This window comes from Carassius auratus, chromosome 24 (genome assembly GCF_003368295.1).
Source record: "Carassius auratus strain Wakin chromosome 24, ASM336829v1, whole genome shotgun sequence".
NCBI classification, from domain to species: Eukaryota; Metazoa; Chordata; class Actinopteri; order Cypriniformes; family Cyprinidae; genus Carassius; species Carassius auratus.
In genome coordinates this window covers 18121557-18148354 of record NC_039266.1, presented here as the reverse complement: position 1 = coordinate 18148354, position 26798 = coordinate 18121557, and the positions used below count along the sequence as shown (strand labels likewise).

The 26798-nt window shown below is 37.8% G+C and overlaps 1 protein-coding gene across 2 annotated transcripts; it reads right to left on the bottom strand.

The window, feature by feature from the left end:
• Positions 1–4: 4 nt before the first annotated feature.
• LOC113042503 (rho GTPase-activating protein 29-like) lies at positions 5–26798 on the bottom strand. Of its 2 annotated transcripts, XM_026201402.1 has the most exons (13): positions 26674–26798; positions 24825–25197; positions 9399–9542; positions 5798–5894; positions 4661–4733; positions 4245–4305; positions 3444–3590; positions 2678–2742; positions 2433–2543; positions 2237–2317; positions 1626–1796; positions 431–569; positions 5–191 (listed from the first exon to the last, which is right to left on the bottom strand). In XM_026201402.1, exons 2-12 carry the CDS (start codon positions 25105–25107, stop codon positions 486–488), a joined length of 1317 nt encoding a protein of 438 aa, XP_026057187.1. In that variant the 5' UTR covers positions 25108–25197; positions 26674–26798; the 3' UTR covers positions 5–191; positions 431–485. The 2 variants fall into 2 exon arrangements, with proteins under 2 accessions (XP_026057187.1, XP_026057188.1); XM_026201403.1 differs by lacking the exons at positions 9399–9542; positions 24825–25197; positions 26674–26798 and adding an exon at positions 6748–7110.

Genomic DNA, 26798 nt, shown 5'->3' with positions numbered 1-26798 from the left:
CCAGTGTTCTGGGTCCCAGAGATGTCAAAGGAGAACGATTCAACCCTGGGACTGTCAGAGGGAAGACTCTTCACAAATTCAGTGTAACAGAGACCTGGTTCGTACAGTTTAGCACTCTCGCATAGCGACTGGAAATTGACAGGCAGGGAAACCACCTGCGCCTGCTGCATCTGAAACCAGTTCACCGTCACCTGCGAACAAGAAATCAGACCTATGACACAAACACCTCATCCTAACTGCACAAAATATGAGCAGCTTAAAAGATATGGGATTTATTGCTTGAACACTGCATACATTGTGTAATATAATCTGTAGCCTGAGGTCAAAAGTGAGGTCAACCAATTACACTCCACCCTGAGGAGTTCAGGTGTGCCTGTTTTCTCTGAATGACCAGTAATAAGTTAGATTCTATCTATACATTATTACTCACTGCTTTCAGGGTCAGGTCGCACTGAAACACAAGCTCTCGTATCTGAGTGAGAATCTCACTCTTGGGGTTGGCCAAAGTCCACTCTTTTGACCCCGACATCTGTGATGCACTGCTTATAATGTTCTTGGGCTTCCTCTGCCTAGAAACAGACGAACACATTTATAATTAGACCAGGATACTTCCAGTTCCTCTCATTTCTGGAGCTTTTTTTTTGGTTTCATTTTTTTTCATATATAAAACAACATAATATTTATTGCAGACTTGGGGAAAGGTGTATTAGAAACTAGTATGTTTACTAAGAGATTCATTTATAGTTAAATTTATAGTTGTGACTAAAGTAGCATAGTTTAGGAAAAGTAGCTATACTTACTACAAAAGATAAAAAAAATGGCAGTACTTAATACTATATGTAAATTATATTACCAACCATTTTTAGAATTTTTTTTTAATAGAGCTGTATCTAATAACAAGAAAAAAAAATCTTAATGTTACCAAAAAGGTGAAAACATAAATGAGATTCAGCATTTTTATACATTTGAAGACTATTAAATTAAAAAGCTATATAAATATACAAACAAAAAGTGCTGATAACTAAATAAAATTGTGATTTATTTCATTTAACTAAAACATTTAAATTGCATTACTAAAGTACTGAAAATGAAAAAAAAAACTAAAGCTATATAGAAATAAACTAATAAAAATGACAAAAGCATAACAAAATTACTATAATTAAAATACAATAAATGTACAACTCCCTAATTCACATAAATTAATTAAACTTATCATTAAAGCAGAGCTACAACAAAAAAAAAAAAAGTTTCAAACTTCTTTCATGCAATCACTAAATATTTCGGAAGCAACTGTAAAAATGGTTTATTTCAGTTAAATGATTCACTCAATAAAATGAACTGGACTTCCCAGTAATACAACGTGGCACATTACACCACTATTCGATGAAAAAATGGCTTGTAAGTGGAAGAGTTAAGCTATTTTCAGAACAGCCAAGACACTTCTACACTTCTGAAGCAGAAATTCAATTGCATCATACTTTTATCAAGTTACTCCTTAACACAGATTTAGATATGCATGACAGTAAAATGTGCAATACAGTATCCATCCATTTTGCAATCATCGAGTCTTGAATAAAGTAACGATTGTGTTGAGGAATGTGCTGTGCGTCTCATCGGTGTCTGACCTTCTGCAGAGCCTCCTCCTCCAGTTTGCGTCTCTTCTCCAGCTGTTTTCCTCCCGCCGTTCCGATCTGTTCCTCCTCAACTCGACTGGTGGAGCAGCGGGCTTTCTCGTACTCTTCCTGCCTCTGTGCCTGCAGAAGCCGGGCCTTCTTCAGCGCACTGTCTGCTTCATTCTGGAAATACCCAACATAAACACATCCGCATGAGCAGCCAATCATAACAAGCAGTTCTTTAACAGGGAACTCTTAAAAGAATGTCTGTTTAATGTTAGAAAACCATCAAGCTAAATCCATAAAATGAAATATTTGTTACCTGGATTATAACAAAATATGAAAAAATTACATGTATTTTATTTCAGATAGTTCGCGTCACACTTAAAAATCTGCAAATCTGTAAATCATACAAATACACACTAGAGAAGTCATGCTTTGGTGCTAAACGGCTGCTTATAAATACCTCACACAAAGACACGTCTGTAAACCAACAGAATAAGTCCCTATTAGATTAGCAGAGGACTCTGAACAACAAACAGCTCAGCCAGTTCGGAGACCTTTTGGTGAACGACATATTTAGCAAATACTGCTTTTGACAGACTGCATTCAAAACCACCCACCATTTTCTTCTGCTCTCTCTGCCATTGTTCCTTTACCTCCTTCCTCAACTTATCCAGCTCATTCTTTCGAGTTTGCAGAGGCTAGAAAGCAAACACGGAAAGCAGACACACTTTTAAAGAAGTACTACATTTCCTCTTGATCAGTTACACAAAGAACGCTTAAGTTTAGAATCAAAACGTGGAATAGTGGTCATACCTGCATGAATTTGTTGGCCTGTAGAGCGGCTGTGGTTTGCATGATCAACTGGCTGTATTCGATATCGTTCTTGAAGGCAGAAAAGTAAATATCCCGGAATGGCATGTGCTCCTGAAATAAACCACATGGCATTGAATACACAGATAAAAAGCTATGAAAGCACAACAAATTTTACAGCCTGAGAATGGAAATGTGTGGGTTGCATTGTACTTTTATGAAGTGCATGTCATAGCAGAAATGTTCACCTGTTGAGACGCCAGCGCCTTTGCGGATTCAGCCATCTTAGTGTAGCTCTTTGCACACTCAATGTCTTGGAATTAAAGTGAAGAATATGATTAATATGGAGCTGTCAGGGCAATTATACAGTCATCCAACCAACAAAGTATTTAATATTTTAAGTTTCTAATTATGAATGGATATAACATTTTGTGTAAAATATATCTCAGTAATTTGTGTATGTTATATATGTCTGCATTTTATACAGTGGTTACTTTTCATTGGCTGAAAGAACTTCATATTGCTATTTGGGGTCTGGGGCAAATAATATTTAGTTTTTTTTACAGGAATTAAAAACTTTTATTCAGCCTGGATGCATAACATTGATTATAATAGACAGTAAAGACTTAAACATTGTTACAAAGATATTTCATTTCAAATAAATGCTGCTTTTGAAAGATTAAAATAATTTTTTAAAAATCACAGTTTTCATAAAATTAGTAAGCAGCAGAACTATTTTTAACATTGATAATAATAAGAAATTTCTTGAGCACCAGATCAGCATATTTTTATGAATTCTGAAGGATCACATGACACTGATGACTGTACTGCAGAGCCTGATTGCAGAGCTTATACCCAACTCAAATATTCAATTATACATTTTATACCACATTTTCAACAGTCACTGAAAAGCCCATAACTTGACCACTAAAACTGAAAAATAAAATAAAAAATAAAAACACGAATCGAATTTGAAGGCAACTAAATGCAATTCCCTCAACAAGCTCTAGTCACCCATATTAAGTCGTTTGTCCACCCAGGCCAGGAGTTCCTTGGTGTATTTTGACCAGGCTTTGGCATAGAGCAGCGCCGACTCCACCCCGCTGTCACTGCGGAGCAAAGCTCCGTCCATCTCCTCCACCCGGGCGGGTGGAGAGGGACCTGCAAAGAGGACAGACACACAGCCAAACACATCAGTAAGGGTGAGCGGCAGGGGCTGGCGAATGGATCCCAGCAAGCCCACCCCAGACATGAGTGTTTTTACACCAAGGGAGGGGTGCTTGCGTATGTGTGAGTGTGTGTATGAGTGACAGAAGGAAAGTGTTTACTGACCTTGGGGCTGTATTAGAGTGGATTGGCATTAAGCAGCCCTGCCAGGATTTAAAGTGACAGTGAATGTGTGAGCCGAGAGCTTATTCACACATGCTGAGAACGACCAATGATCTGATCTAAGAACGGCTGTTTGATATGTGTATCTATGTGGGTGTGATCTGTATAAAAAGTGCCGATAAAATCACTTTTTTCATTTTTTTTGTTTTCCTGTAATGTGACATTTTCCCAATATAAAGAGGATACTGAATTAAAAAAAAAATAATAATAATAATTTTATCCATCAGAAATCAATTGGACAATGAAAAGTGGGCTGGACAGGAGGTGTTCAAGAAAACTTGGTAACGTCAGTTTAAAAATGATTTTGTTTTGTGGCAGAGAAATAATAAATAAAATAAAATAAAATAGTTTTAAAGGAAGGCAAGTAAAGGAAGGTTTAGTGTAACTTGTGTATAAATACTCAAAGTAAAATGGATTGACTCTCACCTGGAGGGTCATCTTTTTCCGGTCCACATCCACTGGACTCCACTGTCAGATTTTCAAAAGACTAAAATAAAAGACACAGAAGACAATTGAAAGACGGTCGAACGGAAAAACAATCCAAGACAGTAAAGGAAACACGTTTTATCTTCCACATCTGCTTTATCTGAGAGCACTCAGTCAAATCACAATGGCAAAATGTCACTGGCTTTTTCCATGAGACATATCACACGGGTGGTCCAAACAGGAAGAGCGCTCTTCTCCAAAACAGACCTTTCTTTACTGAGCTTCGCACTCTTTGACCCCCATCTCTACAGCACAGAAACAGGCCACAGCCTTCAGATTCTGACATGGATTTCAACCACCTGTTTATCAAACTAATTTAAAGTGTATGAGGAGGAGGAAATGGCGGGAAATCTCACCCTGCTCCTGCGGGCCTGAGGAAGCCCCGAGGCTGAGCCGCTCTCTACATCTCCCATAAGGAAGTCAGACACTCTGAGGAAGACAAGACAAAAACGTACTCAGCATTAAAACAACACATACGCAGCAAAAACAGCTCAGTTCCAAAATCTATTGGGATACTCTGCTAACTTCTGCTCACATAGGTTACAGTACATAGCTGCCTTCTAATGAAGCATCCTAACAGTCAAGGAACCTTGTAAGTGAGTGATTTGTAACATTCTTCAAAAGCAGCAGCTTAATACAATTAGCATTTGTTTTGATATTAGCATGTAGCTAAGCTAACACTGCAATAGTCTTACTCTTCAATACAGACCTACTAAAATATTCAGAAAAAAAAACAGCAGATATGTGTTTTATAATAGTCAAGCTACTTTTAACTTGAGTGCCGTGTTTTAGAATGCTTTGATATGCACAAGACACTGCAAAAGAAGAGTATTGTGAACAGAACTAACCATCATGAAACCTCACAAATATTTTGGAATTTGGATTTGGAATACTTTACATACACAGCGATTTAGCAATAAAATTGGTACATAACTTAATTCTAACAGGGTTTGCTTGTTAGCATGTTGCTAAGCTAACAGTACAGTACTTCTATTGCCATAAAAATACATAGTAAACAAATACTCTGCACAACAATAAATTTTTTTTGACCCTGAATTATTTGCGGGAATCTTTTCAGTGCTGAATGAAATAATAAGCAACATTAATAATCACTTTGCAAACAATGCAATGCTCTCTTGGATTTAAAAAAAAGTTATCTTGGAGGTTGTGTCATTAAGTTTCCATTTGAAACAGCTTTTGTCTATGATGCATTAAATGCTGAAGTTCAGGGTTTGGAACAATGCTTATGACTCACACACCTTCATGCACACTCCTGATGTTAAAAACAACAAGCAACACCTAAAACACATTGAGTCGGTGTTATCTTATAAAACAGACATGAGCTATACACACATTCAGCTTGCTGACTCAGGGAGGTCACTATCCTGTGTGCAGATGTTTCAGATGTTTTTTTTTAATGACTAATCCGATTATGTTTCATGACAAAGAAATTAATTTACAATGACATAATGAAACGACTGTACCACACTTACACATTGCCAAATGTGAAGGCCAATGTATCTATGGAGGTGTAGATCTCGGAGAATAGTGTCTGCTTATTGTCTTCATTCACTTCCTTGAAGTTCACACCTGTAAAAATTTGAGAACATAAGAAAAAAAAGGTTTAATATGAAAATATTAAAATACATTTTCTTGCTTATTACAGGATTGCTACAACAAATTCATATACATTGATTATATAATGTATTGATTGTATTATGTATAACCTCTATATGCATGTAGTTACTATTTATTACAGATGCTGCAATTATAATAATATAAACAAAATTAATCATATTCATTAATAAACCCTTAAACATTCAACAATTATTAGCTAAATTATACTCTGTTTCCATCAACTTTTCAGGCACTTTCTACACAAAAATATAAAAATCAAATTCTACTTAAAGACTGGTAGTAAGAGTGAAGTTCAGTCTGCAATCTAAAGAAAACATGGCTTCCTGAGTCTAAACACTGGACTGGTAAAGATGGGGCGGAACTAAACAGTAGTGTAAATAAGCTACAATCAGCTCCAATAATAAACATTGTGAAAATAAACAAGTATCAGACCTCGCCAAAACCACTGACGCCATTCCTATTTCAACACCCTGCCCCCTCGACTCCAAATCCACCCCAACTCCCTCCAAAAGTAGGAGAACAAAGATTTATGAAGAGAAAGAAGGCCAGGAGATGTCCAGGTACCTTGTTCAAGCAGATTTCAACCGGATATTTACCTCGTTTTCCTTATTATCTGGTCACCACTGGTTTAAACTCTACTAACTTACCACTCGCCGAATCATAACAGTCTTAGTTTGACATTCTGGTCCCATACAACTGAAAAGCTTCAGGAACTTTCGAAAACCATTAATAGAATCGCAGTGTGGCTAAAAAGCAAATGAAGAACCTCTCTTTAAAGACACAGTTCCTCGAAGCGAACACTTACCGACCACCACACTTCCCATCCAGTTAGCACACACCAGGAAAAGACAGATGAAAAGTCAAGATCTAATAGTTTCCGGGAAACTTTTTAGGGTCTTTCCTCAAAATTCTCCAACAAACTTTGCTTGAAGACAATCCTGGACCAAATGGAAAAACCGAGGCAGTCAAGTCGACCTTCTTGATTTTTGAGATCTTCCAAAAACGGTTTTAGTTTCCCAAGCGTACATGTCGTGATGCGGATCAGAAGCTCCTTCTACCACCGTTTACGAAGTTCTGTCTGGTCCTCACGTCCTCTTGTCCCTCCACATACCCCTCCCCAACAGGACATCCTGAAGCTCGCAAGAACACAATGGCAGCCCTCGCCATCCACACACAATCCAAACGTGGAAGTTACATCATCAAGCAAAAATGGCATTGTTTTTTTACGTTTTTTCCCCCTTCTCTCTGGGAAATCAGGCACCAGTGAGGCTTGCTAATCAATTTTGCCTCTAAATCTAGAGGGAGGAACTGATAAAACATGGATGAGACCAAACATTTGAGCCCCTGGAGACCCAGTTTGGATGTTTCCCACAGAAGATACCAGACCTATCTGTTCAGATAAGGATGACACTGACACGTCCTCACATTAGAGGTGGTTAAAATGCACCTAACTGGGTGTGAAGAAGAATTCGATGGATTCATCTCTGTAGGGTCTGGGAAGTAGGAGAGCAGCACTTAGTCAAAAGCTCCCAATGGAGGGGGTTTAAAGCTTCCCTGAGGGATGTAGGTGATGAAAGGTAAAGAAGCACAGGGCTGATGGGAACAAACACACCCCCTTTCCAATACGTGCTTGAGAAAGCCTGAAAGTTCTTGCGTAACAGCGATGCGGGGCGAAAAGAGGAAGGCGGCAAACCTCCTCGTGGCTGTTGTTCAAGAAAACAAGCTTTATTTTTATTCCTCAGAACAGGACGGTATGCTGAGTGCTAAGATCGTCAAGGACACGATGCACAAGGATTGTCAACATCAGCACATATCTTCGCATCAGGATATTCGGCTGGGGAGTTTGTATTGCGATATTCACATAACATTCTGGACCGCAGTCCTCCCTGGAGTCTCTGTGAAGGTTTGCCTAAACTCCTGCTGGTCCCTATCTAATCCTGAGGCCCAGCCAGGAGGATCAGTGTCACATTTCTGCAGCGGACGCATGTGCCGGGCTGAACATGAGAGACTCAGGCCTGTTCAAACTCCACAAGTGAAGTTCTTATCATGCTTGGAGCTCCCCGATCCGGATATTCAACTTTCTCTTATTCTAATCTCCGAGCCACAGAGCTAGAACACTGATTATTCAAGCGTCACATTACAAAGGTTTCAGTGTATGAGTGTGTGTGCGTGTGTGTGTGTGTGTGTGTCTGTGTCTGAGAGAGAGAGACGGGAAAGAGAAAGCAATATTATAAGCATTTTGCCCCTCTAGTGGTAGAAGCTGGATTTGTGCATTGATTTAGAAAAGTATTTTTCTCAGTATTTTATGTGAATAAATAAAGAAACATAAAATATGAATGTGTACAAAAAATATAATATAATATAATATAATATAATATAATATAATATAATATAATATAATATAATATAATAATATAATATAATATAATATAATATAATATAATATAATATAATATAGACCGGATTTTCAAAAACAAACTTCCACAACATTTTTATATCAGTAAATTTTATCCGTGAAATACTGAGACTGAGGGTTATAATTTATAATATAATATAATATAATATAATATAATATAATATAATATAATATAATATAATATAATATAACATTTTAACTCTTATAATTTATTATACCACATACAAAATGTGTGTATGCTAGACCTAACAAAACTTAAGTGAAATTCAACTACACAGAGAAAACTCTCTAGCTGCACAGAAAGAGGAACCCAAAAGGTACGCATAGCAACATAACTTTTTAGAAATAGGAAACCAAAAGGTTTGGAGATGTTTATACAGAAACATCACATGACCCGCTATGAGCCCAACTGTCAAAACAAAGCTAGGCATTTAGCTTCAGTTCCCAATAACAGCGCAAGTAAAGTGACCACATAATAAACCAAGACCCGTCATTTACCAAGTCCTGCTTCTGTTTGTGTTAACAAGTGGGAACCTGCAGCCAATTCAACACTGAAAATATTGACATCTCTGACGCTACACATACCACAAATTATGGTTAGATGAATATTTGTCTATGAAATTAATACTGACACATATGCATGTGCTCAAAAAGTACTCGAACACTTAAGCAACACTTAAAGTGTCTTTGATTTGGATAATAAAATATCCAACTAAGTAGCTTCTAAGACAGCACAATCAAAACACTTACACAAAAAAAGTTAAAATAATCTGCAGATACTTCTGATTTTCTTGTCCACAAGCCAAGTGAATCATCGCCATGCATGGAGGTGCTAATCTTTTACCATGGAACCAAGTGAAACGGGATTCCTCTATCATTACTAATAACATTTTTGATTTAATCTGGAGTACAAAATGAGGGTGGGAGGTTTGTGAGTGGGAGTCTGAGGAACAAGATTTCAAACGAATAAGTGTCTATCCCTCATTCTTCTATGCTGTGTCATATTAAAGTCAAAGGTGGCGAGTGAGACAATACTTTACCTTTGACCTTTGCGATGAGGGTCCCGGCTGCGCTGAGGATCTCCACTGAATTCAGGGAGTGATGTTTGGAAATCACCGCTTTTAATAAACGCAACAGCTCTCCTAGACGCTCATGAACCACTTGGTGCAGACATTCCTGGTGCTCTGAAACACAAAGATGGATGGACCAGAGTCAGGAAAAAACAAAACAAAAATCACACTAAACTTTTACTTTTTTTTTATTCACACAATTTGTGGCATTGGTCATGTCTGCAAGCGTAGGACGATTACCTACTATAGTTTCATATTTGAAAGCCATTTGGAGAGTATCCATTGAACGTAAACAACGTACGCTGTTCTGTGTCAGCAGCCCCATGTGGATACATTGTTTATGTTGTTTATGCTTCGATCTGAACGAAAACAACGTATCCTTCAAAATGCCACCAGGGTGACGCGGAGGAGACAAATTGCTGAATAAAGTCGTTATTTTTATTTGCTTTGCACACAAAAAGTATTCTCATAGCTTTGTAAAATTACGGTTGACACATGGAATATTTGAATGAAGTCTTTGCTACATTTCTGGACCTTGACCGTGGTAGTATCCTTTCTGTCTATGGGAGGGTCAGAGAGCTCTCGGAATTCATAAAAAATATCTTAATTTGTGTTCCGAAGATGAATGGAGGTCTTAAAGGTTTAAAACAAAACAAGGGTGAGTAATTAATAACAGGATTTTCATTATAGGGTGAACTAGCCCTTTAAAGTTTGTTCGGTAACACTTTAGATAAGAGAACACTATTCGCCATCAACTAGTTGCTTATTGGCATGCATATTACAAGCATATTGGCTGTTTATTAGAACTTATAAAGCACATATTAATGCCTTATTCTGCACAACCATATTCTAAATCCATCAAAGGGATATTTCACCAAATAATTTTCATTTTTGTCATAATTTACTCACTCTCATTTTGTTCCAAACCTGTATGAGTGTCTTTTTCTGCTGAACATAAAAGAAGATATTTTGAAAAATGTTGGTAGCTAAACAGTTGCTAGTAGCTACTGACATTCATAGCACTGAAAAACAAATAGTATGCAAGTCAGTGGCTATCAGCAACTGTTTCTTCAAATTATCTTTTTGTGTTCAACAGAAGAAAGAAACTCATACAGGTTGGGCAAGACATGAGAGTATATGATGACAGAAATTAAATTTTTTGGTGAGCAATTCCTTTAAACCCCTACTTATTAATATTTTAGCTACCGTAAATTGAGGGAAACTCTTAGTTAATAGTAAATGTGTTCCCTACAGACTTACTATTTGTTCAAATTCATAACTTTTAAATATGAACGATACTAATAATAATGTTTTTTAGCTAACAAAATGCTCTGAAAGGACACACTAGTCAAACAAATGCAAAGCCAAATAATAGACATCTAAGTTCAGCTTAAGTAACACAACAGTCATTATCGTACCATTTCACACCTGATGCCAACAAACACGTCATCAAACACTGAACATGACCTGACAGAGGAAGAGCTTAAACTCATTCTGAATGAATCTTTTGTTTAGATTAGGAACCTGCGGTCTGCATCAACACAATAGCATGAACCTGTCTGATCACTACATCAATGTCACCACATCTCATTTCCTCAGACTTAATCGGGGCTTGAAATATAACCATTTCTGATTCATCTGCTTTCATTATGTCATTTCGGCTTGCTGTCTGGTCAGTCCAAGCACTCACAGGACAACCAAACCCGAGTGCTGTCTACTTTCCAGACACATTGAAACTGAACTTCCCACATGGGGCCTTCTTTCGATACAGCATCTTTTGACCCGTTTCCCCCTAGATTTGCAACTATACACAAACACAAACACACACACTCGCTTACCCATAAACACATTCAGGGGCACCGTGTTCAGTCGCACCCTCTCCCAGCTCTCAAAGCCACATTTGTGCTGACGGAGGCCTCTGGATTACCCGGCGCATGGAAAAGGGGATCAGGGAGACTTTACCCCCTCTACCCTCTTTTTTCGCTCCATCTCTTTTCGGTAAAGCAACAAAAAGAGCCCGCGGTGGAACTAATGCTGCCGTGGATGGTGACTACCATGGAAATGACAGCTGCTTTCTGGCCTCAGAGACCCAACACTGTCTGACCACATTATAGTTATGCAAGGGGAGTCACAGGAAAACTATTTTATCATCATACATTAGTGATGCACTGCTATTGAAATAAGGGGTGAACCTTTTCCTGTTACAGCCAACAATCATCGAATGGTCAGTAATATCTGCTATTTCTACAACATCATGTAAAAGAAACACAAATAAATAAAAAAAAAGAAGCTACAAGACAGGTTAGGCAGCACAACATGATAATATACATAGTGAAGGACTGAAGAATCTTTTAAAAATATATATAAATCTGCTAAAGAAAAGAGAATACAGTTTAAAATACCCCCCCCCCCCTCAAAAAAAAACAACAACAACACTAATAATTTCCTAACATTAGTTACTAGGATAGTTTTATATATATATATATATATATATATATATATATATATATATATATATATATATATATTTTTTTTTTTTTTTTTTACTATTAACTATACTATACTATTATATGTTTATATGATAGCATAGTATGTACTATTATATACTAGTATATATTAGTATATACTATACTATTATACATTTTACAGTTCCTCATACTGTAAATGTGAACCATGAAGTAGTGTAACAAAAAATAAACGAATCATAGGTTTTCAAACAAAACAAACAAACAAACAAACAAAAAAATAAATAAATAAATAAATAAAAAACAACAACAAAAAAACAAAAAAAACAAAAACAAAACAAAACAAAATAATTTGTTAATGTTTAGCAGCCAATATATTTCATTTAGGGGGGTCTTTGGCATCAAAGCATTTGAAAAACCCCTTTTCTCAATAACTAATCACTCCACAAGTCAATATACCAAGCTCATAAAGTGGCATATCTACATAGCACTGACATTCACCCCTGCTGCTCTTACCAGCATGAACAGCAGGTCTGCCACTGTCATGTTGCTTTTGCAGTCATTCATCTTCATCATGTGTCATGCATAACCACTTCCTGATGAGATAACCCGGTGCTCTCTTATGAGAACTCAACCAAGCTTTTGTTTCAGTCTTCTGCAGCCAATCTTCACCAGCTCCCCTCCTGTTTGAGAGAGGCCAACACTGCGCTCCTGACCCAGAGACCCCTCGCCGTGAGTGCTATTACACATCTGATGAGGTTATTGCATGTGGGAGTGTGCAGGATGTGTTCTGTTACAGCTATATGTCTTACTCCGAGCTGTGGGAGAGCGGTTACTCTAGGCGATGCTGAAGTCACCATGCTTTCCGAGTTAAATCATCTACAGTTCAATGAGTCAATGAGGTCTCTATAGAGACGCTTTTATGTGTGTATCTGAAGAACAATAATATTTATACTGAAAATGTCTGAAGACATTTTTGGAATTTTATAAATTTAGATAATTTTGACCTCAGGAAATTGAATTAAAATGACAGAAAGCTGAATTGACCTAATTTCAGTCAGAGATTCAGAGAAATCTATTGATCTATCTATAAAAATCTATCTATCCATATAAAATGTAAATGACACTTCTAGACATTGTACATCCCTGTTTTGATCAAGAGCGAAAACTCAAGACTTCAGAGTTAAGTATGGGACGAACTAGCCGACTAAGTATAATCTTAATCATAATCACCACAATGCTGTAACAGCTCTACTAGTCTGCAAAATTTGTGACCCTGAAAGTTCCTTGCTATATAAGGCTTGCGGTCAGACTGAGAACATTAACCAATAGAAATCCTCCATCAGTTTGTCGACAATGATCTTTTTTGCTCAACTATCAAGAGAAACAATCTTGTGAAGAGAGAATGAGAGCGGACAGGGAGATATATACGGAGAAAGAGAAGGAGCACGAGAGGATTTCACACCATGATGTGAAGACGCAGAGTATAAAAAGCAGGTGGGTCAAAGGTGACCGCCGGCCAGCCCAAGCCTAAATCTCTTAATTGGTGGGGGTCAAATTAAAAATCCTCTTTTTTAAAGACATTTCATTTTGAATGACAATAACACAAACACAAAGCACGGCCCCATCCCCACACAGTGCTCCCATTCACATGCACACACGGTCACGTATCCTGAATGGACGGGGGGTTCAGTTCTGCTCGGTTTGGCTGAACAGAGAGAATAGAGGCCACAAGACCCAGGGCCATCAAACACTTTAAATGGCTCCCTGCTCGTTTGGGCCGGTCCTAAAAAACAACCAATTAGCACAACTGAGCGCTGGAACAGTGGGAAGGATGGGAAGTTGATCATTTTAACCGTGTGCGTCCCTGTTTGGGATGGTTACAATAGCACTGAGTTGGTTTTCACCAGGGCCAAACACGATCACTCACCAACAGATTGATACAGCAGGGAAAAGACCCCTCACCGGTGATGACGGGAAACCTTGTTTAACCAAGAGTGAGCTTTCAGCGGGACAAGAAAAGCCCTTCTGATTGGGGGAACTTCCTTTTGTCTCCGGGGCCCATTTGCAAACAGTGGAGCTGTCTTCTTTGGGGCCTGTGGCATGAGGCATTCTTGGAACAATAAATCTGTGAGGCTTATAGAAGCGAAAGATGGGACTATGGACCCTACAGGGCACAGAAGAGCGAAGGAAGAGGGAAGTTGGGAATGTTTTCCTGGATCTAAACACCTTGGTTAAGACCTGGACGATGTGTGTTTTGCAGAATAAAACCACCCTGCAAACTCACGCTGGACACACTGGCACATTTTGATCCCGTTTGCGTCATGGAAACCCAGCATTCCAGGATCAAGTGTAGGAGTGGGAAAAGAGGGGCCACACATGTAAACACATGAACACACATAAAAACTACCAAATAAGTACAGCAGCCAAGGATACTTCCTGAGAAGGCGAATGTGATGACGAATATGTTCTTCAAAACCTACTAGGAAGCCTAATAAAAAGCACATAATGAATAGCATGGACATTTTACAATTAGGTTCTTGCTGTTAATTAAAAATTTTAATTCTGGCTGTTACTGATAATTATTTACATTTTATGGCCAATAACTGATGAATGGTTTATATATATAAAAAAAATGAAATCTTGACATTTACCGGCATCTTTGGTTGCCAGAACTTAAGCTATACATATTTATGTCAATGAATAAACATCAAATGTAAATGTGAAGTGTCATGCAGGGAATACTAAGAATGTCAATTTATGTTTTTTCACTGTAAATTATACAATGACTTGTTCTTTTGCACTTCCAGAAAGCCTTTCGAATTTTAAAAGTATTTTACTGTAAAGTTACATTAAATGCAATAACTTATATTTTACATACTGTTAACATACTATTAATCAGTTAACATGTTTCTACTGTAGCATGTTTACCCTTTTTTCTTATAAAATCATGTTTTTTTTGTTTTTTTGTTTGTTTGTTTTTTTATTTAAAAAAAATTCATTAAAAAAATCATTGAAAACTGAAATTACCGGTAATTGCTTTAAAAATCTACAATTGCATTTAGCATTATGAAAATGTAATATAAAATATAAAGAAGCAAATTTTATTATTTTAAGATTTGCTAAGAATTTTATGGAACATTTTTTTTTATTAATTTATTTATTTTAAAAACTGATTATTAAATTACGGCAAATTAAATCCAAATGTTTAAATTAATTTTTTACAGTTAATTATTTTTTAATTAAAGTATAATAATATATTTTAATGTAAAATATAATCAAACAAAAATCAATAATCTGATAAAACATACTGAATATTAGCCAATATTGAATGATAAATGTAAAAATCTAAATGTGCATGCACAATTAAATTAAAAATTTCATATTAAAAAAATAATGTATTAACCAATACTGATAATCGAATGATAGTAACAATAATGTAAAAAAAAAAGTGCATTACAATGCTGAAATGAATAAAAAAAGAAAAATAGATGAAGAAAATATGAACTTGCAACATTCTTGTGACCCTAACCCTGCTCAATCATGCATGACTTATTGTGAGAACACCGTAATAATAAAGCTTCAGAATATAAGAGATGGCTGGCAGGGCTTTCTGGTCCAGGTCCCGTGTAAAATCACTAAACATGTCACAATTGAGTCTGCTGAGGCCCAATCAAATGATAAAGAGCTTATAGTCTTTCACAAAAGATTATAAAATAAAGACTAGCAAGAAGACTCATTATGGCAATAGTCTGCATCATCTGATCAGGGGTCAACAGCATTACAACCAGAGTGTAAGAGTCAATAATTTGGTGATCAACATCTTTGGTTACGTGCCTTCTTTATGTCTTAAAGTCAAAGGACTTGGTAAAAATCTGACTACTTAGCCTTTAACATGCCCTTTTGACCAGAACTGCCAGGGTGGATGGTCTAAATGCGTTCCTCAGCGCTTACGGCCCACCCCGGGGCACTTTCTGTTGATGTAGGTGGGCCAGGTCCTCCCCTGTGACAGGGAAGCTCCTGGGATCAGGATATTACATGCTCCACGGTAAAGGGGCTTTTTGCGTTTTGCATCTCCCCCTGCCTCAAAGTACCCTGCTGATCCACCTTTCATCCACTCTTTCTCACTGCACACAAAGGGCCAACGTTAAAAAGAGCCACTTGCATGCACACACACATAGACATGCCACGGAGGTTTGCTCTGCAGGTAGACCATTCGCCATTGTGAATGAAATATCTCACAAATTAATAAGCAAATAAATCAGCCTTAATCTCGTCAAGAAAATTACTGGTGATTTTGTTGAGGATAATGAGTCGAAAAATGTGCATCATATATATTAAGAAAAAAGATAATGATAATTCAATTAAGTTTTATGAATAAGAAAAAGCTATAAATAGTGTAATTGTTCAAATAATCTAATCATAGTTTATAATGTCAAGAACTGACCTAATTAAGCTGCGTGAGCTGAAGATAAACGGTCAGTGATAACCGATAAACCGATAACCGAACAAAAATACAAATATAAATATACACACACACAAATGTTAGAACATTTGTTCTAATTTTGCACACTTACACACTAAAAAGTTATTTTTATTGATTAAAAGTACAATACAACTGACTAAAATGAATGCATACAACATGACAGAGTCATATGGACTAAATTTAAAGGATGATTTTGTCAAAACACAAAAACTATGACTAAAACAAAAAGCTGTGTAAAAATGTACACGGTCTTGCATCAATGTGATGGTAAGGTCACATTATTCATCAAGGGTCATTAGTAATCAGGGAACAGATATGTCTTGATTGTTGAGGAGCCTTACACACTCCACTTTGAGATTTTGAATCTCAACAGCTGATTCTGAATCACTTATAGAAGGACTGAAGGATAGCTGATTGGGTAAAAGGAAAATGTTATTTGCTAAATCCATTCATTTTGGCAACCCATAATATCTTTGCTCCTATTAAATATTCCAAGTAGTTATCCTCCAAAGTTTCCTGGTGCATATAAATCAGGAGCTTCGCTGGAGACAGGAATGCGCTTGTTTCTTTCATTCGTCCACACAGCTGTCGATCACTCAGAGAGCGGGAAAAAAAAAACAGCCACCACTCACTCCCTCCTGTTCCCCACATTTAAGAGAAGAACTGAACCCCAGCATTCCAGCTATGCATCATTCAATATGACTAAAAATCTCCCACAGAGCAACGCTGACCAGAACACAGAGAGAGTCCAGCGCTCTACACGTGGATTCCCACGACCAGCTCATCTCAGGCCGGTCAAACCTGACATCCCGAAGGTAGAGAACAGAAAAAATGAAGGAGACCGGGCTTTATCAAAAGTCAAGCAGAGTAAAAAAAGCTTCACAGAAGTCCTTATTAACATAATCTATAGAAATCTGCCAGAAAAAAAACCTAATAAAAATAATAGTTTGCATACTTCATCCTCTAAAAATGGCACATAATAAGTACAACTGCTTGAGGTTTAGAGTGTACAGACAGAATGTTTACAGTGTATATGAACCTTGTGTTTGCTATCAATTGGCGATTTATATCTGGAATGACAGGTCTGGAAGGTCATAGTAGTAGATCATCCGGCAAATTTGAATTCGCATTACTTTTTCATGTTTTTAACAGGTTCCAAGTGCACATTATGGAAATATTATTTGCATCTTGCTGTATTCATCCAGCATTTTTATGCAATGAGCCAGATTTGGCTAGAAAGCTAGACAAGGATATTAAATGCCATTTCTGTTATGTGTCTATTACCTAAATGTGCACTATATGTGTGCGCAAACATCAATGCATTTAAAGTGATAGTTCACCCAAAAATGAATTTTCTGTCACCATTTACTCCTCTCATGACATTTTATGCATTTTCTTTTTTCTGTCTCAACACCAATGGTGCAATTAGCCATCAAGTTCGTGAGAAAAACCAGACAGCCGTTGCTCGGCCAAGGATAAGCCTTGGACAGGGTTTCCCCTCTCAACATGAAGCTGTGTCTCTTTGATGGGCTTTCTAGAGCTCAGGCCTCAGATGCAAAAGAGGGGCCAATTAATCTTCAACCACTCATCTTGTACCAGGAACCCATTGCTCGAAAACAGGATTTGAGTCAGATCAAGTGGACTGGCCTATATGGTCTTGCAAAGCTATGCTAGAACCCCTCACGATGTGTGTGCGCTTGTGTAGGAGAGCGGAGGAGAATAATCCAATCCTGACGTTATTGAGGATAAGGAGTTGAGGGGCACATTAAATCTACCGCTTTCCAGACTATTTTAATCCAGGGCCACTTTAATCTAATCTACAGGATGAATTTGCCATTTTGGATAGAAGCTGCTTATCCTGAGTGGTGGGCTTGATTGGGGGTTGCATAGTATTAAGGTTAATCTGTAGAGCATATTTGCTAAATTGGTTTGAAGATAAAAGACAAAGCTACTGGGACCCTCAGGTGTGGTGTCTTTTTACCACTGACCAACATTACAATTGTCTTACATTCTTTTGTGCCCTATGTTTGACTAGGTTACAGTTCTCTCCAAACGTGACTTCCTGTTGTAAACTTCCCTCATTTTAGAGCTCCTTATGTTTAAGACTTTGGGGTTGCACTTTATTTTACAGTACGTGTACTAGCATGTACTTATAGTGTACTTACAATGTATATATCTAAGAAAGTTCCCTAACTACATGGGGTAGGGTTAGGTTTAGGGGTAGGTTCAGGGTTAGTACCTAGTTATTACATAGTTATTGTAATTACTATAATAAGTACATAGTATGTACATGAGAAACAGGACTGTAAAATAAAGTGCTACCGACTTTGGATTAATCGAACACCTCAGCGGTTAACTGTCTCAGGAGCTTCTGTTTTAAGACTACTTTAACTACAAAAACGCATTTAGCCTGGAGACTACTGGTTTTTAGTTTTTACTGTGTTTTTCATTCCTTAAATTGTGTTGACGGTTTGGTTAATGAATTATTCATTTTGAGAAATTTACATCGTTATGATGAGGAAGTGGTCATAAGTGGAAGTGGCCAATGGAGGCCGACAAATAGGTTAAAAATAATAATAATTATCTTAAAATGCCAAAATATGTGCTGTATTTGAATGCAATGCCTAAAATAAAATAAAATAAACCAGCTCAGGCAGGAGCAGATATCACAGAATAGGCAGTAAGCAGCTATCCGCAGCTCACACATGTAGACTGGTACAGCCAGCTCTGAAAACGCACACTTGTGTCTTATCTATTACTCTCTGTGTTTTGCTCAGGGTAGGAATGAATATGTCACCTTGCCCTACATTCAACTCTCCTTACAGGCCGTAATCTCTACTCCATGCCCACATTCTGAACGGGATCCACTATAGATAAGCATTGAAGTCTAGAAGAAACTGAACAAAAGAGTTGGGACTAATGTTTTAAACGGTTGTATGTGTATGTATATGGAATGGAACATCTTCTAAACATGATTCCTAGCACTAACTCTACTTTTAATGAAACAAGAAAGTGTAATGTGATCTTCAAAGATGATCTGGACTAATTTACGAGTGCCTTTGAAGAAGAATTTCTTCAAAGCGACCCTTAAAGGGATTCTTTATTAGAGAACTGACTGGTGGCTACAGGATCACAGCTGCATTAAAATGCCAGAACGAGCCACTGAAATGAGGCTGGGCGGCTAAATTTAGGCTGGAATTTCACAATGGATGATCTCTGAACAGCATATTGGTTTTCTCAGAGGCCCTGGTGCATGGCCATTTTCCCATAAAACTTCACAGAGGGACATAGAGAAGTTTTATTTCTCATTGTTTTTAAAAAAAAAACATGGATGAAATGGATGCAACTTAAGTGTAGCTGTAAGAAAGAAAGTGTAATCCATGGCTCGATACCAAGAATTACTCAGGGTGACGTCTGACAAATGATTGGTGCTGTGAAACACCTGGTGAGAAGCTCTCAGCACCCAACAAGTTACACATTACCAAACACAGCACAGGGATACTGTGAAAATGACCATTTTGCTCACCTTTTAATGTTCAGCCAAGCAATAAAGTCAACCCATACCAATGACTCATTGAGAATACTGAAAGATTTATGCAGCCAAACACTTAAAATGCAGATATGACTCACTTTAAATGTAAAAAGCACTCACTCTCGTGACTCACGACATAAAAACAGCTGTGCTATAATAACTAATCATCATTGACTCTGACTGTATGAAGGGTTGAGCTATGTCTCCTAGAACTACTCTTCATATCTATAAAAATCTGAAATCTCTTTTGGATCAAAGCAGCACATGTGTATAATGCATATGGACCATACCCATGTGTTTGAAGGTCGACGTTCACAGGGCAAACGGTGTCGGCCACCAGCCCACAAATCACCTCACAACAGGGGCCAGAAAATCAGTTTTAGCCGATCAGAGGAAGCCCCCCATTGCACAGCAGGCTGGAGCACAATGTGGTGCTGCTGGGGATGAAGAGGGGTCTAATCCCACTCCCGCATCCCACTGCGAGGGCAGCTTGGACCCTCCACAAACTCCACAGCAACAATTTGAGACCTTTCCAAGCCATTTTGAACAAATTTAGTGTTAAAAATTAAATTACTTCCCTTTTTCCATTACAATAAAAACATTTGGGGACTTTGATCTTACATTGATGGTGTGATAAAAATCCTACTGATTCTATGTATATTAAATAAATAAAAAGTTATTATAAAACACATCAATGTAAAGTCACTGTATAGGAAAGGACAGTAGCACTGTCAATGTTTCACGCCGGTTCTTTTTGTCCAAAGTGTCCGACATTCAGCAACTGTTGATCTAAGGCACTAAAGCAACAAGTGAGCGTTTGTTCTGGAGGAATGCAGAGTATGTGGGGGGGATGGGAGAGGACAGGACTGCGTTTCCCATCCCTATCAAAGTGATGAGCCCAGACTGCGGTAATGGCCGACCTGGAGAGGGTCAATATTGATGTAACAGTTAAAAAAATACACCGGGCTGCTCCTCTCAAGGTTACACCAGCACAATCAAACAGGAACCACACAACACTGTCCTAAAGTTGAGATAACTGTTTACGTTTGGGGAAAACCGGAACAGTTTTAAGACTAAGAAACATCTGTGAGCTATACGGCAACCCAAAGCATTTGAAATATGAGGGAAATTAAATAAGTGACCACTTGATTATTTACCCATCCTGCACTTGGGGGCAATAGAAACAATTTAAGTCCCTTGAGAGCTGCTAATAAACAAATCTCCGCTCTGAGGAGCATTGAGTTCACATAGACATTTGGGCAACTAAAGCAGTTTGTGGATTGATAAACATGTAGTCTATTTTGTGCTTCGGAATAACAGGTTTCACCCGTCAGCCAGCGGATTCTGGTCTGTGTGAGGGTGGCTGTGTCAATTTCCCAGCACACCAGACAGTTGTGTATTATTGAAATATAAGCGGCGCCTTCTAAACCAGTGTCTCAGAGAAATGAAACTTGAAATTGTGTATTCACACAGCGCTTTCAAAGTGATTATCCAAAAGGCAAAAAGCTCGCTGTGGTTCCCGTCAGAAATGAGCAAACGTGAATGGAGGGTCTCTAAAACATCATAAAGAGAGCAGTGAACCTTACACACTTTATTTCCCTCAGTGAATAGGGCCAGTATTCATTACAGGCCATCTTGTTTTTCATCTACCAAATAGCTGACACATGCCAACCATCCTGCTGCTTGAATGAGTTGCCCGTGGGACAAACGCAACACCTGATCACCTCAGCAAATCAAAGACACCGGTCTCAAAATGTAAGACAAGAGGTCAATGCAACAATGGACGCTCTCTCTGTAAATGCCACCTGCCATGCTTTTATAGTTATAGTATACGATGTTTGACACAAATAAACTGTGAAATCCAAAATAGTCCAACTGAGAAGTTTGCCATATTTTAAAAGATGTGTATGGTTTATTTCTAAAATCATGTCAAATAAACAGTCTGTCGGAAACCGATAAACCACTAATTATTTAATTTTGAGGGCTGATAAATGGACAAAATTCAAATGTAATATTTTGTTTTAAATAAATAAGAAATTTTTAAATACATAAAATGCTAAAATATTGGCTATATTTTTGAATTTGCATTTAAATATTATCTGTTAATAATGTTTTGTAATAATTTATTATCAAAGCTCACAGGCACTTCCTTAATTGCGGTCACACACACAAAATAAAAATAAAAAAATAAATTAAAAAAACATATCAACACATCAAGTCAGTATCTAGTTTCTTCATCTTTAAAATAGGTTTTAAAGAAAAAAAAAACTATCCATCACACAATAATCTACATACTTCAATACTGACCTCTGAGATCAGAGCCCAAACTGCCAGTTATGTCCCAGGCCAGCGCAGACCCCAAAATAATCCAATCCAATTACCAACATGTCCATCATGTGTGGCCCCTGGGCAAGGTCATGATCTTTTCAAGATATTCAAAAATCTCTCTCATTGTGAAGACATCTTTACGGAAGCTGTCTAGACATCATAACTGGAAACGATGTGAAAACAAGCCATGTTTGATGTTTCATGTCAAGATGTTTTTCCTTGATTTAAATCCATTAAAACTATTAAAAGCTGATCATAAAATAGAGTGGCAAGCCTCGGTTGAGTAACTGCGCTGTCTATGAGAGCTGCTGCTCAATAATTGCCATTTAAGGTGACATGTTTGATTTCAGATAGAGAAAAAATGAATTCTAGAGCAGACCGCAACTCCCTAAGGAGGGATCTCAAGGTTCTTGCTATTCTTGCATGGGAAAGTCGACTCATTGCCAGAAGCTGCCAGTTTGCTCGAAGAACAAATCTAAGGATGAGAGACAAAGGAATTTGTCCTCACGTCAGCGCATGTGAATGAAGCAGATGTTTTGTAATTGGCCAAAATATTGCACTGCGATAATGGCTCCACGGTTTCTCTTTGAGAAACAAGGGGTGTCTTTCTGCAGCCACGCACTGCGGAGACAATACGGCCATAAACTGAAAGGAACTAAATCACTTTCAATCACACCAGAGCAACTGATTCCCAGCTAGCTCTTTTATGCTCCGCGTCAGCCCCACCCAGTTCACCAGCAACAATTACCACTTTGAAGATGTGTGCTGATGCAAAACACTAATCACCAAGATACCAGCCACATAATGTTCATTTCCTACACACACACCAGTGTAAACAAGGCTCAAGAGCCACTTGTCAATGCAAACTTGGGTATTTCTTTAAAATGGCATCTGATGTGCGATTTTGGAGAAATCAGTGGCTGTGGAAGAAATATGATGAATTGTGAAGATATGTGCTGCTTTTATATGAAAGTAAAGCAGGGTGATGTACAGTATGGATTAGTTACATTATATTCAAAATGATTTTGTTGGTGAATTTCACAGTGATTTGAATGCTTTTGATTCAATAAATATTTGCAAAATAATGATTTACAAGTTTGTTATATTATATTTATCTTTATTATTGCTTTAAAAATTATATATAGTATTAATATATTCATAAATATATATGTGTGTGTGTGTGTGTGTGCTGTAAATATACACATTTGAATATACATATTTATCAAAAGGCTGAAAACATTATGTTATATTATATAATATGATGAAAAAAGGAGGCTGGAGTTCTCAGCACTCTCTCAAATTCAGCTTCCTGTCCAATTACTCTTCTTTCCTGCATTTAGCTGAATGTCAGCCGATTACAGCAAAAGTGCTGCACCATGACTCATATGTTAGTGTGTTACTAAGCGTATTTACATCATTTGGACCGATATGTACCACCAAGGCGGACACACAAAAGGATCTATTCAGAAATGTTGCACACGTGGTTAACCGTTAACATTTCCTCTCTAAAAGTGCAACTGTTTTGGCGGTGGTCTTTTTCTGATCTTTAACAAGGTCACCCACCAGAAAGATTCCACACCCGAGACAGATTTGTAAAGCGCCACACTTTCAGAACTATGACTACAATGTAAGACTGACACATAGTTTGTAAGTCTTGAGGGATTGGGAGAGTAACACCCCCGCTCAGATCTGGTGTTCCTACTGTTCAAGGTCCAAAACTGCGGGAAGGAGAGACCTGGAGGCCAAAAGCACCAGTCACACACTGGCAACTCTTAGAGTAACTCTCCAACCTAGCTGGGGTCAAGGACCCTCCATCACCCCGTCGAACAAAAGCAGAGATTCCTACAGACCCTGGACAACATGGCACAGACACAATGGGAGGCTGGAAACACCCCCAGCCCCCCCTCCATCCCCTCCTTATTAAGGAACTCTCAAGCAAAGGCAAGGATTAGCGCACTGGATCCGATCCAAACGGAACCGATTGACATTGCCTTGGGAATGCAGTAAGCACACATGCAAGAGCAATCATCCCCTTAATCTTCATTCATTCCTCTATTATAAAAACATTTCTTGCTGTTATAAAACACTTCACTTAAGATTACAGAGTACTCCCACAATCAAGGATGTTATGATTTTCAAATTTATTATTTCACAGCCAAGTAGCCCTTTTAATACTTTAAGAAGCCATTATCGATTTCCCCACAACGTTTACAGTATATATTATAAATATTTTTAAATGAAATTTTATTTTTGTGGTTATAACACACTTGGCAACTAATGGCATGAGTTTGGGGGTGGGGCTTATCTGTTTGTCTACAGACACTAATATACGAAACATATATATATATTTCTAAATAAAGAGAAAGTCATTTTCGGCTGTGAATTTATGTTTGTTTAAGCTTGTTGGCATAGTTGAATGAATTCACAGTATTGATGGCAAATAAACTTTCCCTTGCCATTGTCCAAAAAAGATAACGAGAAGTTAGTGACCGTGAGACCAAGGCTAACGCTGACCCCCAACAGGTTGAAACTCTTGACAGCAACAACAAGCTCTTTTCACCAATCCTGTGCGCTCTCATTCTTACCTTTGGTGTTAAAAGCTTCCTTGAGGTGGAGCAGCACATCTGCAAACCTCCGCACATCGTTGACCAGCTGCATGATACAGTCGGGATCGGCACCTGCCATGTCCATGCTGTCCGACCCCGAGCTGACAGAGCTCAAAGAGCCGCTCTTTGCTGATCGGCCCAAACCCCACGACCCTGAGCCCGAAGAGAGGGGGAAAAAGTGGGAGTTGGGAAGCAGTGCCATTCCCAGCGATCGCTTGTTCAGTCCTCCGCTGCTCTGCTGCAGCATCCCGGCAGCAAACATCCCAGCTGCAGCCAGTTTGAATGGATCCCAGCGCAACGTTCCCTGGAGACTCTCAGATTCCAAGAGTTTCCTCACCACTTACAGTTGGTCCTGTGTGCACAGTGCAATCAACGTATGGTTAAACCTCTAATGTTTAAAGACAAGAACAATTCTATTTGCTGGACTTTACTGCACATACACACAGGGGGAAATTTAAGCTGTGCTCTAATAGGGATGTCTTACACACCATATTGGTTTAGCCTTCACTAAGCCTCAACAGAGATATACATCGCAAATAAAGAAACCTTGAAATAGACTTAAAGGGATATGGATATACTTTGTAATGGGGATATTAGTTACAAGCAAACCAGGAATTCAAAGCAATAATTTGACTGTGACCTGAGGCTTAGAAAAAGCTTGGGAAAGTCTTCATGTCACTTTAAACCTCTAACCTCTAACTATCATCTCTCCCTCAGACAGTATTGTTTCACATATAAGACTTGTGTTGTTCATATCAAGTGCTTGTTTTATGACTTAAAAATGCAGGTAAACAAAACTAATTTTTTTTTTAGGAAAGCCAAGATACTAAACTCAGATTAAAGATGAAATAATTTTTCAAAGAACTCACTGTGGATTGTAAATAAAGCTGTCCCTTGTTGTTATTCATAAGAAAAGAGAGCTAAAATAAAGCTTGTAGAACAAGTTATCCAAATATCTATTTTTTTCCATCAAACCACAAGTTCAGCCGAGCAATGACAAGTCATTCTATATTAAGAAAGTCCAATATCAAAAACATTCCTATACATATATAATGAAAATAAAGTTAGAACTTCGCAGAGACATAGTAACTGTGGCATTTACCCAGACAAAAGAAAACTTAATTACCTCACATCAGTGATGGAAATGAGAATTCAAAGAGTAGAATGACCTTTTAAAGATCAGAAAAGTCATTAATATTAAGTTGATTCATGTCATTGCCAAAAGCAGTTTGAGAATTTATATTTATAAACAATATATTTATTTTAAGAGAAACATTAATTGACTGGTAGATAACTTGCTGTTATAACAAGCCTGAAGCATCTTCTCCATGACATCAAACACAGAATGACAAATCCACATCACCACAATTTGTACCAAATCCACCCCTTAAGTAAAATAATAATAATAATACGAATAAAAAACACTGAAGTTGAAATACCACAGTCTAAGTGAAATAATGATGAAAGAGTAAAGCAAACACCTCAAACGAGTGTTAATTCTTCCACAGACTGAACCCAATGTCAAATGGCTCATATTAAGTTCATTCCCAAACAAAACATTTCTTAAATAGACCTGAAATAAATGTTGGGTGGAAACGTTTATAAAACTAACCACAAACTATCTCGTAAAACGAAACTTTACGTTTGTAGAACTTTTTCTGAGATGTTTTAATGCGACGTCGCGTCATTTTCTATTTAAATTCGCCGTGAAGTAATTCACCAACAGAAGTAGGCTTGTTCTTCAAACAAATGGAGATTTAGCCCACAATCCCACCAGTTAAGCAGTTCAGCCATAGATCAAATATGAAATTAAAACATGCAAACTCACTTGAGGAGCATATCTCGCTCATTGCACAGAGATGCATGTACACTGGAAACCACAATATATCCGAAATACCGTTAAATCCCAGGTCCGTTCTACCATTTCTGTCCCGTAAACCGAAATAATGCCGT